The sequence below is a fragment of the Vipera ursinii genome, assembly GCF_947247035.1.
Source record: "Vipera ursinii genome assembly, chromosome: 2".
Lineage (NCBI taxonomy): Eukaryota > Metazoa > Chordata > Lepidosauria > Squamata > Viperidae > Vipera > Vipera ursinii.
Genome location: NC_139513.1, coordinates 136833756 through 136852851, shown reverse-complemented (window position 1 = coordinate 136852851; position 19096 = coordinate 136833756). Strand labels below are relative to the sequence as shown.

Below are 19096 nucleotides of genomic sequence, written 5' to 3'. Positions count from 1 at the left end.
TGCCATGGCCACGGTCTTTGCCCGCACCATCATCTGTGCGCAATGGAGTGCGAGGGCAGAGTCTTGTCGCTGCTGCAAGGTTGCCATGTGCTTGGCTGCGCTGCTTTGTGCGGGCCACGCCTGGGGGCGACTCTCCTTCAGGGGGGCTGCTGGTGAGGAGGGGGCTGCAGGGGGAGGCGAGGCTGGGGCGACGGTGCACGTGCCCACAGAGAGGTGGACCATAGGTTTGCCACCACTGGTCTAGCGCAATGCCTGGCAACCCCCCTCCCTCCGTACTATGTGTCAGTTAGAAATGAGAAGGAAAACATGGCTGCAGCCATGCTCATTCTAAAGTTGACCCAAGAAGGGAAAAGATCTGAAGTCCGTAATCTTATTTAGCCATTGCATTTGCTGTTTAATATGTATTTTAAAAAGGGAGACTTTCAATGTACTAAATGCTAAAAATACATACCCCCTCCCATCTAGCATCCCCTCAGTATAAAAGCACGTCATCTCACTTTACACTACCCATTAATTGTATTTTATAAATAAATAGTTCCCTGTAATTGTTTATAGCAGAGCAGATTGCATCCAGTTTCCTGTTTACATTTCCCCTTTTCATGCAGTAGATAAAGTTGGAATCAAGCCAGCTCTATGGTACAAGATATTAAATGATGGAGGAAACCCTCAGTTCCGCTGCTTAGTTACCACCCAACCTGAAAGAACATTGGTGCCATCTAAAGGCAAAGTGTGCAAGCTACTTCTAAAAGGAAAGCATTCTGTACTGTATCTAAATAACTACATGTCTACTCATACCACTGCGATGACAGTATTTGTAATACTGCTTCTTAGGATAAGCAACTCTTTGCACACAGAAAAAGAGCTCGAATCAGCAAAAGAAATAAACATCATGAAACAGTTAAATCCTATAATTAAATCCACCCCATGGAAGCCAGTTTGATCTAATGATTATGGCACCAGGCTAGGAAGTGGGAATCTCTGTGTTCTAGTCCCGCCTTAGCCATGAAAGCCAGTTGGGTGGCCTTGGGGCAATCATCCTCTCTCTGTCCAACGCACATAACAGAGTTGCTGTTGTGAAGAAAATAGGAGAAGGAAGAAGTGTTGGATATGTTTGCCACCTTGAGTTATTTGTAAAAATAATAAAGGCAGGATACAAAGAAACAAATTAGTAAATAAAATCATTCCATCCCTGGCTCTGACCTTCAGGCTTTTCCATCTGACTGGCCAGGAAATCGGAGGGAGATATGAGGCCCATAAAATGGCTGTACAGTACTCTTCTTGAATGGATGTGCTCTCCCTGGCGACTGTACTATATATTTTTTAATTATTTTGTTTTAAATTGTATTGCTTGTATGCCATGAATGTGTGATTAGTAGCTATATAAATTGATTGAATAAATAAATCCAGTTTAAACTAACGTTTATTATTCTGCTCCATACCTTTAAAACCCTGCAAACTATCTTTGCTTCCATCCATCCATGTTTCTATCTGCTTCCTACACTTTTTTTCACTTTAGTTTTTACTGTTTTTCATCATTTCAGGGCTTCCATAAATCAGAATGCACGTAGTCTTCTCTTTCCTGATCTCTTTCCTTTTCTTTGTGATTTGATCTTCATTCGTTACTTCTGTAGGACCAAACTATCCCAATCTACTTCTTTTTCACTCCTTACGTATTCATTCAGCCCCAATGCACTCTGAACCCAATCTCTTCTTATTTAGCCACAATTTCCTTCTTAAGTATCCCATTCCAACTGCATTCAACTTGCAATTATATATATATATTTGACAACCAGTTTGGTGTCGGGGTTAGTAAGTTCCCTTAGGCATGGAAAACCTGCTAGGTTACTTTAGACCAGTCATACTCTCTCAGCCAACCCATCTTGCAGGCTTGTGAGGAAAACAGGAGGAAAGAACATTGTGTATGCTGCATTTGATATAAATCGAAGAAATCAATATTTTGTCTGATATACTCAACACTCACTTCATATAACAAAGTGGACAGAAATATTATGCTCTTATACAAATCCATTGGCATTTCTTTCAACCAATACTCATTCTTCAAAAAGACCATATTACCTGCTACTTTTCTATCAGCATTTGTACCCATTTTTTATTTTCAATAAACCTTCTGCCAATATAAGCACATTCTCAGGGAAAGGGAGAGGTTCTACCATTTATTTATAATTTGGAATCATTATCTCCATTTTCCCTGTCAAACTTAATTGCTTTGGAGTTTGATATAATAATTTTCAGATCTCTACCCCATGTTGCATCATATAATCTACTGCAATCTACTATTTGCGACAAACCATTTGGATTCTCTACATATAAAAGTACATTTACCATCACATTCAAAACTAATATACTTTTAACATAACCACAAACATCCATGTATTACAAAGGTGTCAAACTCACCATGTCACATGACGTGTGGTGACGTATTGCGACTCTTTGCATTGCCAGCAATGGGGTGGGCAGCTCAGCATTGTACTTTTATACATAAATACATTAAAACCCCAAGAGGACATCATACGTACTTTATCCTTGTGTCTGTTTTATTTTGTATTTAGCAAACCAACCTTCAACTCAGTTTCACCTGCAGGAAATAATGATTGTTGTTGTTGTTGTTAGCTGCGAAGTTGTGTCCAACCCATCGCGACCCTATGGACAACGTTCCTCCAGGCCTTCCTGTCCTCTACCATCTTCTGGAGTCCATTTAAGATAATTATGATATCAAAATAATTATATATATGTGGTGATGCCGACATGCAAATACCATTAAACACTTACAATCTGGTCATGTAAAACCAAGAAGTCTTGTTATTTTGAGTAATGACATCCTTGCACCCATTCTGTCATTGCATTTGCCTATATTTAGGCAAAATACTGTTCTTCACTTATTTCTCAATAGCCTGTTGAAAATCAAAACTTATGTAGCATAAAGCCCCATTGCACTTTGTAAATTTTGCTCATTGTAGCCTCTGGTACTCACTCCATTAGAATTCTACCAAATGCTTTCCTAGTAAAAACTAACCCATCTGTAGTTTTTGCTTTCACTCATTTTATCTTGTCCTTTTTGGAGGAAAACAGTAACTATATTATTTTCTAGTCCTGAGGCATGGATGCAAGCTTTATACCCAGTCGTACAGCCTTTCCCCAAGTAACTTTTGCAGAAGTGTTATGTGAACGTTAACAAACTTTAACATTTCTTCAGTTACATGCTTTTTGCTTTTCTGTCAGGCTTCACCTGACAGGCACTCAGGAATCAAATACATAAGGATAGCAGGACTCATGAACTGCAGTTAAATTAGTTTATTGTACAAGACACAGTAATGTCATTACAAAAGAATTTTGACAATTGCTGTTTTTTTTCCAAACCAGCCCCAATATTTACATACTCACTGATCTATCTCGTTGATTGTCCTCCACTACCTTTAAGCAACTGATATACTGCACCTCTTTTTCAGTAGGAGGCCCAATTTCTATCTGTCTCTTGTTTAAATAATATTGAGTCGGGATGTGAGATTTCTCTTTCATTTCTGAGAACTGCTTCTTATACCTGCAGCCTCACCAGTATTCTGCATTAGTTCTTTCTGGGACACAGACATGTTTTGCATTTAATTTCTTTTTCATGTCATTCCAGCATTCTCTAATTTCACTCGCATTCTAAACCATTCCATCCCCTTTATTTTTAATTCCCATTCCTCTGCTCAAGGCTTCTTGTTTAGTGCTCTTTATGTTTACATTAAACTACCTCTACCTGATCTTCTTGAGATCTTAATCATTCTTTTTGTTGACTACATCTTTGCAATTATCTTTCTAGCCCTATACATCGTGTTCGATATCTTTCTTTCATTCTCATTTTTGCAAGTTATTCTATTGCAATTGATGCATTTTTTCCACATCCACAGCCTCTTTTACTTCATCACTCTACTGAACATTTCCTTTCTATATGTTCTGATAACAGAATGCCAGCAGTTTTCACAACCTCTTTTGTCTTTCTGTTTACTGTGTTGAGAGGGTAATCTAATACATTTCATATATAAGTTATATTTTTTTCTTATATTATTCTTTCAAGATCCATTCCTGACAGCACCAAATAAAGGACTGCTCTCACATTCAGAATGTCTCTTTATCCTGTACTAATTCTGCTTTTTGATTCATTCCTTTTCTATGTGTATGGATGAATGGACTTAGTCAAACCAGACCTTTCATTAAGTAGATACTCCCCAATGAGTCACTGTTCTCACTTACTCCTAGGCCTCCAAATGGCAGAATTATTTTTTCTGAGCTCTGTCATCTTGTTCCATTCATCCATTCACATCACCTAGCAGAATAAATTTTCCCTGGGATCACATTCATGCCGAATGTTGGACCGTTCTCTCCCAAACAATTTCCAGTTCTTTCGTTACCCCATTCGCTGAAACATAAGATATGGTTAACACCAGTTGCCAGCCTATGCATTTCTACTTTCATACGCACTCACAGTAGCACCAATTCATATTTTCTGACCCAAATTTCATTTATATTTAAATCTAAACTTTCACATCCCTGCATTCCACGAAATCAGGCTTCTTCATGCAGGCCTGTTACATCCTGCTCCTTTCAGTTTCCCAGATGCATATCTATTTTATTTCATTTATTACATTTAATTTATAATATTTTCTTCTTACAAATCTTCTATATGGCTTGGTTATCAACCAGATGGGCCAACCCTGACCTCTACCACCCATCATGGCTTTGATCAATCTCCTAATGTTTTTCAACCAACAATGTGTAAATTAGGTTACCAGTCTTAATTTGTGCCATATGTAACTTTCCCTACTTATGGTATGGAGAGTACTGGGAATTGAGAGTTTATAAAAATCTTATTTCATGTACCCAATCTCTGTGTGAGTGAAAATCCAATTCTCAGCATGATAATCACGATTGCTTACAAACAATCATGCCTTTCAGGAGTCTTTTGTCTTTTACCTCCTTGGATTGCTTTGGTAATGGGACTGCATATATTTAGCTGCCCTATTTTACCTTTGACAGTGACTTAATGTATTGTGCGAACTCAGCTATTCTAGATTTAAAAATGTATTAATGGAGTCTTGTATTGTGTAAACTCAGCTAACTGTGGCTTGGACAAACCATGGTTAAATCATGGCCTGTGTGAAACTGATGCCATTCTTGAGCCTAGTCCTAAAGGTGCATTGATGAGGACAGAGGTAGCTGTGGAGAACATCTAGCATAACTAGATTCTTTCTCCTGTGGTTATATAATGTTTATTAATATTAAAAAAGCAGCTCAGCTAATGGAGTATTTTGCCAATGCCTTTATAATAATGGCTATCCTAAAATAACCAATTTTAAATTAATTATCATAGTAGAATAATAGAAGATAAGTTAGTACAATATTTTCAAATATTATTATAATATTATGTTATTTAATATACCAGATAAAATGTATAGAAAAAAATATACCAGACAAAATGTATGGAAAAAAATTCTGAGAATGATCTTTACAATTTCAATTTTAGATATATTGTAAAAAAAAACCACTGCAAGTTCTTTATAAAAAATGAAAATATACTTTACAAAATCAGTACATTGCAATGATGATTCATAATCTATTTCTATTTTTAAATCATTATTTATTTATTTTATTTATTTTTATTACATTTATATCCCGCCCTTCTCCAAAGACTCAGGGCGGCTTACAAGCTTAGCAGTAGCCTTCATTCTATGTATATGCCTGCTTATTAGGGCTTTCACACACACCCCAAGCGGCATTATTACAAAGTCAGCTTATTGCCCCCAACAATCTGGGTCCTCATTTTACCTACCTCGGAAGGATGGAAGGCTGAGTCAACCTTGAGCCTGGTGGGATGCGAACCTGCACTAATTGCAGGCAGCTGGTGTTACTTAAGGAGGCATCAGCCCACTGCTCCACCAAGGCTCTTTACCTACATTACCTACATTAAATCTGTAATTTGATTTAGCTTTCATTTAATGAATGTAGTCCCAATACCTGAATTTAACAGTTGATGGTTTTTGTTTATAAGAGTTAGTTAGATGCCAAGGAAATATGGATGGCAAAAAAGAAATTTTTGGCTCAATACTGACCTGCATCCTTCCCTTCCTCTCTGAATGAATACTTAATGTTTCTTTTGTCACTTGCAGAATATATTTTATTTTTAAAAAGTGTTTGTTTAAAAATATATTTCACAAATATATACAGTAGAAGACCCTCAGGTAACTGCTTTGATTAATTTGAAAGAATTTCCATCACGCTTGATTGCAAAAGATAGATTATAAATTCATAGGATAGTGGCCTGGAAGAAAAATCCCCAAATTGCAGTACATGTTCACATGTATAGCAATTTTACTTATTTTCATATGCCATGACTTTTCCCTTAGAATCTCCCTATTACAGATCCCATCTCAGGTCCCCTTCCAGAAAACTAAAATTCTCAGAGTTTCCTCTAAGGCAGAGATCTCCAAACTTTTTGATTTCGCTGCCCAGAAAGGGAGGCAGGCATAGCAACGTGCGTGCACAAAAATGAGCCCTGTGCGTGCACACACAAATGGGCTGTGCATGAGTGCATGCGCACATGCAAATGGCTGTGCGTGAGTGCATGTACACATGCAAACGGCCGCACTTGAGTGCCTGCGCACATGCAAATGAGGCTGCGCAGGCATGAGGGCTGCAAATGGGGTGGCACTAGTGCTGGTGGAATGTTATGGGCGGGCACTAGTGCCGGTGGGACGCTCGGGGGCAGAGTGGCACTAATGCTGGTGGGACATTCAGGGGTGGGGCAGCGCTAGTGCCAGTGGGATGCTTAGGACGGCGCTGGCAGCGTTGGGATGCTCGGGGTGGGGTGGCGCTAGCGTTGGGATGCTCAGAGCGGCACTAGCGCAAGTGTGGAGGGGTGAGTGCATAAGCGTGTGCGAGTGCACTGGCCATCCCTTCATGCAGCCCGGTGGCCAAGCGGCCACGGCCCAGTAGTGGGCCACGGCTCACAGGTCGGGGACCCCTGCTCTAAGGGAAAATGACTTTAGCTTAAATAAAGTTCTGTAGCAACTCCTCACAGTGTTAAAAGGGACCCAAAGGCAAATTAACCCTGCTTCTTAACATGAAGCAGGATCATAAATCCTAGAGTCCTTACAGCTCAAGCAATAGCATTTCAGCTTATATGCTGCCCCATAGTGTTTTACAGCACTCTCTGGGCGGTTTACAATGTAGAAGCATTATTTGCATATTGACCCCAACAATCTGGATCCTCATTTTACTAACGTTGGAAGGAAGGAAGGCTGAGTCAGCCTCGAGCCCTGTCAGGAAGACAGCTATGGGAAGAGTTTGGCTGCAATAATGCACTTTAACCACTGCGCCACCAGGACTTCTGGTCTCTGCATCAAAAGCCTTGCAAAAATTGTGCCTATCCAGAAAGCAGCAGAAAGAAATCTTGAGTTGTGTCCCATGCTTAACATGAGGGGTACCTAAACAGAGATTATTTAATGGTCCCAATGCATGTTTGCTATGTATGATACACATTACCCATGCAAGAAAAATGATACACCAAGAAGAGCAGAAGGGGAACAATTTAAAAAATATTTCCCCTACTGCCTGTCTGCAGGAAAAGCGGGGATTTTATTGATGCAGCTGGCATGAAAAGCAGGAGGCCAAAAGCATGGCATTTGTACCATTCCTATCCTAGGGTTGGCATACTGCCACCGTAAACATCAGATTGGTCCATTTAAATAAAATTAAGAACCATATCCTTTCTCATTTAGATACTGCCTTCTTCTCCTCATACACAGGCAAATGCTCCCACTAATTTGCACTGATGGGGGCTGCGTTTGCTAGTGTGACCATCACAGCCTCGAGATGCTCGTGGCAGACATAGGCTATAAGCCCTCCTTGATTTGCCCAGCGCTCAGCACCCACAGCGCCCTCTATGGGCTTGTTATAGGTCAGTTCGGGCAAATTCTGGTGTTGCCCAGCACGCCAAACCTGCAGGGCTGCTGAAAGATCAACGATGCCTCCCCCGAGGGCTCTCAAAATGGCATGGGGGCCACACGAGTCCCACTTGAAGGTACTGCCTTCCGAAAGTACATAAGCATCAGCAAGGCCGAGGGCGACACAGAGCATCTTGTAGCCAGCACCTGAAGCAAAGCAGAGCTTCTCACCGTATAGTGGGGCCAGCGCTTTCTGCAACACGGTTGTCTCGTTGCTGCTCAGCACCACGCAGGGGGAAGGCTGCCGCTGGGGATGGCTCAGCGAGCTTAGCTTGGTGCTTCCATAGGAAATGCCCCAATGGTATTTGCTCTGCCACCTGCCAAAGAGAAAGGTTCAGGATAGCTGTGCTAGGAAAAGCCCCACCATTACGTAACACTAAGACGACAGAGGTGACACGGCAGTTACTCATTCTCAGCCTAGCCTACCTCACAGGACTGCTGTTGTGGGGAAAGTAGGAGGGCAAGAAAATTAGATACGTTTGCCACCTTGGGTTATATGTTAAAAAGGGAGAATAATATAAAGACAGCAAAAATAGTACGAGGAATAATAGGCGCCTTGAGTGCAATCCAAAGACCTCTGAAGCACCACTATCAGCATCGACAAAATCAGTCAATTGCAAAAAGCAGCTTTACTTGGAACAGCTTAAATCCTGCAATGGCACCTTTAACGCCATCCAACAACATCGGCCTACTCCAGGTCCTTGGAAGGACTTGACAGGTGGATAAAAATGCCAAATCCAGTGTTACTATCTGGCTGACTGTGCAACCAACCATAATAATGATTATACTGAGAAAAACCCTTGAGGGAATTAGTAACTCAGGTGGCTGTCAATATTGCACAAGGAGAATGCAAGGATTGGAAGCAGCAGTGCTTTTGCTTAGTTGGAAAAGGTGAGTTGGGACAGGAAGAGGGACAGATCTTTTCGGAGGAAAAGAAAAGGAAACATTACAGGAACCACATGCTGGAGTATTTTTATACAGTAACTGATTTTCGTGGCAGCTGTGCTAAACCTATGGCAATGTGTGGGCCATTCCTTAGGTCAGACATGTCAAATACAAGGCCCGGGGGCCAGATGCAGCCCGTGAAGTGGTTTCATGTGGCCCGCGAAGCCATCCTGGAAACAGTGAGGGAATGACCCCCACTGCCTTGGCCCTGGCCTAGAGACCCTCCTTCTGCCAGAGACCCTCAGATCTGTCCCACTCCTGCCCAGGCCCCCATAGGCACCCTTGATGCGAATGATGTAGAGCTGGCCATGCCCACCAAGTAAGCCACGCCCACCCAGTAGGCCATATGCACTCTAGCCACGCCCACCCAGTAGGCCACGCCCAACCTGGCCATACCTACCCGGCCCCCTGAGGGCAACCGCAATGCTGATGCGGCCCTCAATGAAATTGAGTTTGACACCCCCTGCCTTAGGTGTAGCAAAAGGCACATATTGTAAAAGCTCTGCAAAGCCCAAGGATGAATGTTCATTCGAGCTCCCCTTTCTTTCCCCCCCCCATCGCATCTTATACCAATATAACTCTTGTATCCATTGTTTTATGCCCACTGAAGTCATAGTAAACAAGAGCATATGTCGTGAGCAATATAAAATGCTGTTATACCTCCTGGGATTACATTTTGATTCATTTGTCTCCTTTGAATGAAAAATATTGATTCATCTGATCATTTCAAACAGGGATTGTTCTCTGGATAAGCCCGTCTGTATAAATGGAGCCTGCAGTCATTTTCCCCTCTAAAGTCTATGACTGGATGGTTTCCCTTGGCAGGCATGTGCTAGAAGATCATCAGGCAACTCAAGGGCAGTATAAGGGAAAAGAAACAGTTCCAGAACAATCATGTACTAAGTCTGTGTCAGCCGTATAAGGTAGATCAGACTAAGAAACCAATGCCAGATAGGATAACTCTTATTGTTACAGATATAGCAAGCAGGTTTTGCAAGTCTGAATGTGCTCCCTCCCCCTGCCTCCCGCTGCTGCCTTTTATCTGTATGAACTAAGGAGGCCCAAAGGTGTTTTTTCACAAGGCAACTGGACTTTCTTGTTTTTTTAAAGACATTTCGCTTCTTATCCAAGAAGCTTCCTCAGCTTCTTGGATGAGAAGTGAAACGTCTTCAAAGAAAAACAAGAAAGTCGAGTTGCCTTGTGAAAAAACACCTTTGGGATAACTATGATCTGGATGACTGAGAATCTCCATAGAGACTTATGTGAAACATTAGTTTCTCAAAATGGGCTCAAGCTGCAGTTGTCTGATCATTGTTGTGACTCAGGGCCAGCCTGTGGGTCCGACAGCCGGCTCCGATGTATCGGATGACTCAGATGAGGGGGAGGAGGGAGACGAACCGGCTGATGATGGTTTGGAGGCTTTGCAGAGCCCTCAGCCGGGGACCTCTTCTCAGCTGCGTGAGCCCGATAGTGCGGAAGATGATGACCCACAGCTGGCCCTGTTCAAGGACGCCCGACGCAGGAGGCAGTCGAGCAGGAACAAACAAAGAAAGGCTGTGGGACTCCTCGGGAGGAGGCACAGGGAGACCACGCCCTGAGCTCTCAATAAAAGGAGTGTTTGGGGAGGGGCTGGTTGCTGAAAGCAACTCTTCCGCTTGAGAAGACAAGCTCTAGTGTTTTTGTTAACTGCGTAATAAATCTTGGCAGACGCCTTTTAGCCTTGAACGCTCTCCAGTCTCTTCTATCTGAATAGGGGTTTGCCTTACTACAAGGCTAGAAGAGGGCTGGTTCAGAACAATCATTACCTTGATAACGGCTATTCCTCTGTCCTTCAAAGCCATTTTCCAGGCCGGGGATGGGCAACTATGACCTGTGGACTTCAACTCCCAGAATTCCTGGCCTAGCTCAGGAATTCTGGGAGTTGAAATCCACAGGTTGTAAAGGAGCCGTAGTTGCCCTCTTCAGTCTGATTCATCTTTCATCTCCATCTATGTTGGTGTACCATAAAAAGAACATAAAAAGAATTCCAGGGCTAAGTCCTTTATAATTGGTGGGAGAGCCAACCTGGTCCACGTGGGCAAGACTGAGCCACAGTGCTATTGTTACCTGTGTGCTGGCAGCTCCTGGAAAAAAGGCTCATTGATGATGCCAAGGATGGGCTCACCCGAATGACGGTTGTATACTCCTATCAGCACAAGCGCTGAGTGAAGTCCAGATGGATAGATGCCATTCACAGGCATCACACTGCCATACCCACGAATGTACTGATTAGTGGAATCTGAAGAGAGAGAAGAAGGAAAGGGAGAATTTCTTCACTCCTTCAGCAAGACTCCACATTGGAACAATAGGTGTCAGAATGCCCACTAGAACAGACTATAAAAATAATATCAACTCTATGCCTGATCAAGATATATTGGATACAGGCTAGGAAATGACACCTGGAAAGACAGAATATCACAAATGGTTTGGAACAAGAGTGGATGTGAGAGTCCTCAACTCTCTTTTATATATTCCAGTCTATGCCACATACGGCTAGTTCTCAACTTACAACAGTTCATTTAGTGACCCTTCAAAATTATGATGTCACTGAAAAAGCGACTTATGACTGTTTTCCACACTTATGATTGTTGCAGCATCCCCATGGTCAAATGATCAAAATTTGGACGCTTGGCAGTTGATTCTTATTTATGATGGTTGCAGTGTCCCTGGATCACGCAATAACATTTTGCAACCTTCTGACAAGCAAAGTCAGTGGGGAAATCAGATTCATTTAACAGTGAAGCTATGTTACTGACTTAAAAACCGCAGTGATTCACTTAACAATTGTGGCAAGAAAGGTAAAATGGGGCAAAATATACTTAACAACTGTCTTGCTTAGCAAGAAAAATGTTGGGCTCAATGTTGGAGGCTAAAACATATAAGGAACGGCTGCTGGAATTGGGTATGTCTAGTTTAATGAAGAGAAGGACGAGGGGGGACATGATAGCAGTGTTCCAATATCTGCCACAAAGAGGGAGTCAAGCTATTCTCCAAAGCGCCCGAAGGCAGGACAAGAAGCAACGGATGGAAACTAGTCAAGGAGAGAAGCAACCTAGAACTAAGGAGAAACTTCCTGACAGTTAGAACAATTAACCAGTGGAATAACCTGCCTCCAGAAGCTGTGAATGCTACAATACTGGAAGTCTTTAAGAAGAGACTGGACAGCCATTTGTCTGAAATGTTATAGGGTTTCCTGCCTGAGCAGGGGGTTGGACTAGATGACCTCCAAGGTCCCTTCCAACTTTATTATTATTATTATTATTATTATTATTATTATTATTATTATTATTATTATTATTAATTATTATTATTATTTATTATTATTATTATTATTATTATTATTATTAACCGCACAGTCAGCCAGATGTTCAGACTGGATTTGGCACTTTTGTCTACCTATCGAGTCCTTACCAGGGACCTGGGATAGGCAGATGTGGATGTTTGATGGTATTATAGATATTATAGATATAGATATGGCTTCCGATGCCCAACCTTCAGCTCCCATTCCATTTACCTATGGGGTCAATCCATACAGCCAAGCTGTCAGTCGAGATGGTCACAGCCACATTGTCCAATGCTGGGTCGGAAAGCACTACTTCCTGATGAACAGCAGCTGCCAACAATTCAGCTGCTGTTTCTTTCTGATCCAGGACTTTCTGCAACAGGGTAGCAGTTTCTTGTTGGGTGGGGCAAACCCGCACCACTACAATCTCACCTGCAAAGGCAAATAAAGTTCAGAGACTGTTCAAGAGGGTCCCTCTACTGATCAGGGGGATCTTTCGCATTTATTCTCAAAGAGTCTTATATGTTAGGCAAGCGATGAGAATTATTTTAATGCCACACTTCTTAGACAGTTCTGAGAGGAACTCTTAAAGCTTCATTAGAAGCTTATCAGAGGCTCTCTAAGAATGCCCATAATGATGGAGAAGTTTCCTTGAGTTATGGCTTGTCCTTTCTCACCACTATCTGTGCTACTACAGCCCACACGAAGAAAGATTGGGTGAGATGTAGGATATATGCTTTTAGCTAGTCAATCTCAATTTACAACTGGGTTAAACAGTAGCGTAGCCCGATTTAGGAGAAGGACAGCCAGAACCTGGGAGTGGAGTCAAAAGAGGCATCAAGCAGCCTAAGTCCAACCCCTCTTGAATTGTTATCTAGCATCAATTTAGTGCTGATGGTTAGTTGACTACTAGATTCTTGTATATAGACACAAGCAATAAATCAGCTTAACTGGAACTTAACATGTGGTCTTGATTTTTCGCACCGGACACCCAGGATGGTTTACATCAATAATATTTATCTTTAGTTTTTTAAGATGTGACTTAAAAAAATAAAGAGAAATGAGATAATCAGATGTAAAAGCATGCAGGATTTCTGCTCTTCTGACAAACACTTAAAAGAAGGAAGATGCAGTATTTTTTGGTAGTAAAGAAGACTATTGATAATTTCCTGTACTCCAGAGCAATGTAAAAATCAACAGGAGCCTTGCCCTTTTTTGCCCTTATAGGGCAATCTGCCGCTTGGCACACTGTAAAAATATTACTTTACCACTAACAACTATCCCACCCAATAGAGGCGTTAGACATATTCTCTGTGAATGAATAATGGAAATTATAGCAGTTTAATTCATCTGAAGGTCATTAACATGAAGAAGATTGTCTTAGAAAGGAAAATAAGAAAATGGCTATGAATTAGAAGGAAAAAAAAATTCCTGGCACCAGGCATTTGATTGTATATTTAATGTGACAGCTAACATTTAGGGCATGTTCCTCCTTCATATGATGCTAGGTAGTACTCTTGCTGAAATGGAAAGTCTCCTAAAATATTTTCTCCAAGTCTCTCTGCAATTTTCTAGGATTCTTATAAAGAGTAGACATCTTTGTAGGGGCAAAGCTTGCAAGAAGCCATCAGAGTAAGCCTAGGACAGATTATGGAAATATTTCTCTGAAGAAAATGGAGCTGGAAGTGAAAGAATGACTTGATTAATGGAAAAGAGGATCAAGCATGTCAGAAGGGTAACCTGGCCCTATCTAGCTTCCACTAGAGGTAATGGGGCAAGAACTCACAAAATGCTTAGCCAGTGTGCCAGAAGGAAATTTTAATCCCGCACATCTGAAAGGAGTCAAGTTGGGGAAAGTTATTTTAGAGAATACGCTGGTATTTTCTCCTCCCTGTGCTGATTACTCACCAAGGCCATTTTCAAATTTGTTGGACTCCTCGCCGCAAATGTGATCTTGTAGTTCTGGAAACTGTGAACAACAGCGAGAAGGGGTAAGGAAAGAAAAGTGGAACTGAAGGAAGAGGAAAACACAACTTAACCAAGCTGACAAGTCTGATCCAGGCTACGGCTATTCTGGGCTCAATGATTCTACTGTGTCCCATTTCAGGTTGATCCTCTGGATGAGAAGGAGACAGCTGCATGTCACATCAGTCCCAGGCAGTTTGGAGTCCCTAGTCCTGGCATCTCACTTCAAAGCAAGTGAGGACGGAAGAATAATAATCTTGGCTATAACCATTTTAGCTCAACAAGGAATGTAATGTTCTCTTAAGCAAATCAGCATATCTAAGCCTTTACTGCAGGGGTGTCAAACCGCCAGCCCACGTGTCGGACGCCTCACGACGAAACCGCGCCCACCCCATTGTTAGCAATGGGGAAAAAGCTCCGATACATCACGCAACGTCATGTAACGTCACAAGTTTGACATGTCTGCTTTACTGCCTCCGCTCTGATGTAAGAATAATGCAGGCCAACTTTACATGGTTATTTGAGGACTGAGAAATGATGTGTGAAGAATTTGGGAGAACATGAGAACAGCTACTGCACTCAATACTGCTCCTACGTTTGCAAATGCAATAGGTTTAGCTATTACTTTCTGTTGCTATTTGTCTTTAGAATAAAACACTTTAGAATATGAGGGTTTAGAGTAAATAGAAAAGCCCCTTTGAGTGACATTGGAGAGGAAAAGAGCTTAAATCCTCTACGATCCGGCCCAATCTTCTACACAACACCTTATTATGCTTCTCACTACAAAGAGGACCCTTCCCCAAGCAGCTACCTCTTTTCCCACGTCATGTTTGATGACTTCTTGGATTAGCACGTCTGCCAATGTCTTGAAGTCCTGCAAGAACTTCTTATTCTTGTCCGCGCCTCTCTTCTCCTCAATGAGCAGGCTGAAGAGGGCCTCCTCTTGGCGACATAGCTGGGCAATGCGGGCAGCTTTCTCTGAGGCTGCCAGCAGGCTCCTCAGAAGAGCTGACATGCTCTAGACAGAGAAAAGAGAAAAGGTTTTGTGAGAAAATGCACAAAAAATATTCACAGACGAAACCCTACATTAGCTGAGGAACACTATTGGGGAGGGGGCAGTGATACCAAGAGCTTGTGTGCGATAATGCTGGGATTGCAACAGGAAATTGCATATGAACTGTCAGGCGTTTCTTGTCACTATTTTAAAATTAATAAAAGAACAAATTACATTTGTAAGCTGCTCAGAGTTACCTGGTGTAAGATGGGTGGCCAATAAATTTTACAAAGAACCAAAGAAACAAAATATTTTAACTAGAATGAAGGGATCTAACAGATGAAAGCTTCCAGCTCTGATCTTTTCCCCTGACCCCCCCCAAAAAACTGAGCAGGGTCAAACCTTATTAGACCTTGGATTGAAAACTACCAGGATATATTGGGAAACTGGACAATCATCCTTGAAAAAGGTAGTGGTTGATCAATTTTGTACTGCTGCCAAGAACTTGAATGTTATCAGCATCGACATCAGGATGTGGGAGTTTTTATTAATCAAACAGAAAAATTTTCTTTGAAAGTGAAATGTTGACAATTTTGTTTATTGTTGGGAATATATGAGGCAATACATTTATGTATTGATTTTGTCTTTATTAACTGAATGCAAAAGAAGAAGAAAAATACAGAGCAGTTTTAGGGGGAACTTTTTTTTAAATAGAAACAAAGGAACAATAATAGATTCATATTGAAGAACTCAGCTTCCTAGTTTAATGGAGTAGGGAGTAAGATTTGCTGAATATAGTAAAGTGATTTACTTTTTAATTACTGTATTTTTTTCTAGGTTTGTAAATATATAATAGCAAAAAATCTACCTATTACAAAGAGGGGGACAAGAAATCTATTGTTAATCGCTGGATGATTTGCCCTCAGCTGGTAAGATTTTCCAAGCTCTGTTTAATAACTGCAATTATATTCTGCTGTTTTCATTTTACAGCATACAGCTGAAATGAAGAAAGATTGGAATAACTGGGATCTGATTTTTTTGCTGAGAATTCCAGTTTCTTCTGCTACTCAGAACTAACTCTTGGATTCAAAATACTTCAAAACTCATGGCTTTTCTGCTTGACTCATTGGGTTCCAAAACTCTTAATTTCAAATGAAAGGAAGGGCAAGAGAAAGGAAAGCCCTATCAAACTGCTTTCCCTGGCTATTGTACCCTGGATCATCCACTTCAGGTTGCACAGACTTTTTTTACCTGCTACTGTACTCAAGATACCTCTATAGCCCATCCCTTTAGTCCTGCTGGCTGGAGATTATTGGCCTTGAGGCCCAACACGTCTGAGGCCACCAAATTGGGAAAGGCTAGTATTATGGCCTAATTTTATGTCCTCATTTTTGATATTTATATTTATCTCCCCTCTCCTTTTACCCCTAAGCAGCTCAAGGCTGTCTTTACCCCCATTAACCATGTTAAGAAAGGCCAATGGATAGTAACCAGCTGAAGGCCACCCGCTTAGCATGACTGAGAGTGAAATGCTGAATAAGTCTATTTCAGACCTATCTCAGTCTCTAGCCAGCGCAAAGCCACAGAGTCCCGTTAAGTCAACTTTTAACAACTCGGTGTGGGCAAACTATATGTTCATTAATCCCTTAACTAAGACTACAACCTAGGCCCGGGCCACAACGTTTTGGCACCAGAGGAAAGGACCGCAGACCCATTCTCATTCCTTCCCATGGGCCAAAGCTGGCAGGGATCTGCGTTGTGGCTAGGTCCGAGTGAAAAACGGTCCACACAGTAGCGGTGCTCCACCGCAGGAGACAAAATAAGCAGCAGGGAGCAGGGCCTGACTGCGGGAGAAGATCAACGTCTGAAGAGCCACCCGGCCTCCTTAAGAATCTGAGCAAGCGACCTACCTACCTGTGCTCTTCGCGTGGATTCAGACACGCAGCAGCAGCAGCAGCGGCAGGAGGAAACTACCTGAGATGGCAGGGTGCTCGTCTCCCAGGGCGCCAGAAAAGCATGGAAGAGGCTCCTTTTTCACGCGTCACCCTCCCTGCCTAAATCCTCCCATCCCCGCCCCAGGGCAGCGCCCCGCCATCTCTGCCTCTCGAGCAGAGAGCACGCACAACCCGCTCCGCTCCCTCCCTGGCTAAGGTGGGGCTAGGGAAGCCTTCCCTCCCGGGCACCGGAGACGGAAAAGCCAGGCCACAAGAACGCCATCACTGCCGGTGGCAGAAATTTTAACCGCGCCTTGTTCTGCCCCACTTGGCCGCCTCCGAGCTGGGCGGCGAAGCGATCTGCCCACCCGACGGGCGCTGAGCCAAGTCCTTCACTCACGGTCCTCTATAACAGGGGTAGGCAACCTCGGCTCTTTTATGACTCGTGGACTTCAACTCCCAGAATTCCTGAGCCAGCTATGCTGGCTCAGGAATTCTGGGAGTTGAAGTCCACGAGTCATAAAAGAGCCGAGGTTGCCGACCCCTGCTCTATAAGCTCCGATCAGTTAGTTGGAGGTCAATCCAAGGGTTGGGGGGAACCAAACAAGCCGCTCTTTCCTTGCTTCCTTGCCGGACCGTCTTCTGGCTGGGGTTGGAGCTGGATGTCGTTTTAGCCGCGTCCGTTCCGGAGCAAAAGCCGCTTTAGGAGGCTTTGGATGGCACAGTAAACTCATTGACTGAGATGTCAAACTGCCGGCCCGTGGGCCGGTTGCATCGTACGGAGGACGCGCCCACCCTAGCCCCGGCAATGCCAAAAAAAGAAAAAGAAAAAAGTCGCGATACGTGTCGTGTCGCGACGAGTTTGACACCCGTGGCAAGCGTTGAGAGGAGGCAGATCCTCTTCTAATCTGTCCGATTTTGAAAGCTGTAGTTCTTGTGCGCGTGGGCGGGGAAACCGGCGGCACTTTGTATTTGTATTTCCTTATTCCAGAGGTCTTCAAACTTGGCCCTTTTATGACTTGTGGACTTCAACTCCCAGAATTCCTCAGCCAGCCAGGGCTGGCTGAGGAATTCTGGGAGTTGAAGTCCACAAGTCATAAAAGGGCCAAGTTTGAAGACCCCTGCCTTATTCAGTTCTATTTGCGACTCAGTCTTCATCGAAATACCTCAGGGCGGAACTATTCCCCCCCTCCCCCGCGAAATGAAGGTAGAGGCTTACAGGAGTACGCCAATCTGTGCATCTGTATTCAGCCACTACTCTCATCCTCAGACCCAGCAGCCACTGCCTCCTCTCACCCCAACATAATAACTAGGGCTAAAGTCATAAGCTTCCATGAACTGCAGCTCATGTCATCAGATCCGTACTGTGATCTGCATCTATCTAATAACATCTGATGAATTAAGGTGCAGGAAAAATGTGATGTAATCCAATTTGTTAATGTGCTACCAGTCTGTTTCTGATGTTTGGCTACCATATGCTAGCAAGGCTCACTATCCAGGCTGATAAATAAGAAATTATCTAAAGCAAACAGAGCCAGACCTCCTGTGGGCCACGACTCTGAAGTTCATTCTTTAATCTGTTTCTGTTACGATATGGTGCACTATTTGCAAACTTGGGCAATCTGCAGATTTATTTTGGAGAAAGCTGTCTTATCTATACTAACATCGATTATCTGTGTGGATTATCCCACTGGCTGTGAGGTCACTCTGTTCCAGCCTTGGTCTCTTCATATGTTATGTACAAACCAGCATTTGCATATCCTGCATCAGATGAGGAGAGCTTATCTTTCTCCTTCTTTCCTGGTCACTTTTTATAGAGGCATGATTGAGAGTGTTTTTAACAAACTGCATCACTCTTTGGTTTGATGGTAGGTAGTAGTGCCTCAGATAGAAGGACCATACAGAGAGTGGTAAGGATAGCTGGGAAGATTAT

General features: G+C 42.7%; 1 protein-coding gene across 1 annotated transcript; it reads right to left on the bottom strand.

Moving 5' to 3' along the window:
• Positions 1 to 2112: 2112 nt before the first annotated feature.
• Positions 2113 to 17548, bottom strand: INPP1 (inositol polyphosphate-1-phosphatase). The gene is made up of 6 exons (XM_083351783.1): positions 17144 to 17548; positions 15047 to 15251; positions 14179 to 14239; positions 12502 to 12702; positions 11055 to 11226; positions 2113 to 8320 (listed from the first exon to the last, which is right to left on the bottom strand). The coding sequence occupies exons 2-6, from the start codon at positions 15248 to 15250 to the stop codon at positions 7819 to 7821; spliced, it is 1140 nt and encodes a 379-aa protein (XP_083207909.1). The 5' UTR covers position 15251; positions 17144 to 17548; the 3' UTR covers positions 2113 to 7818.
• Positions 17549 to 19096: the final 1548 nt, after the last annotated feature.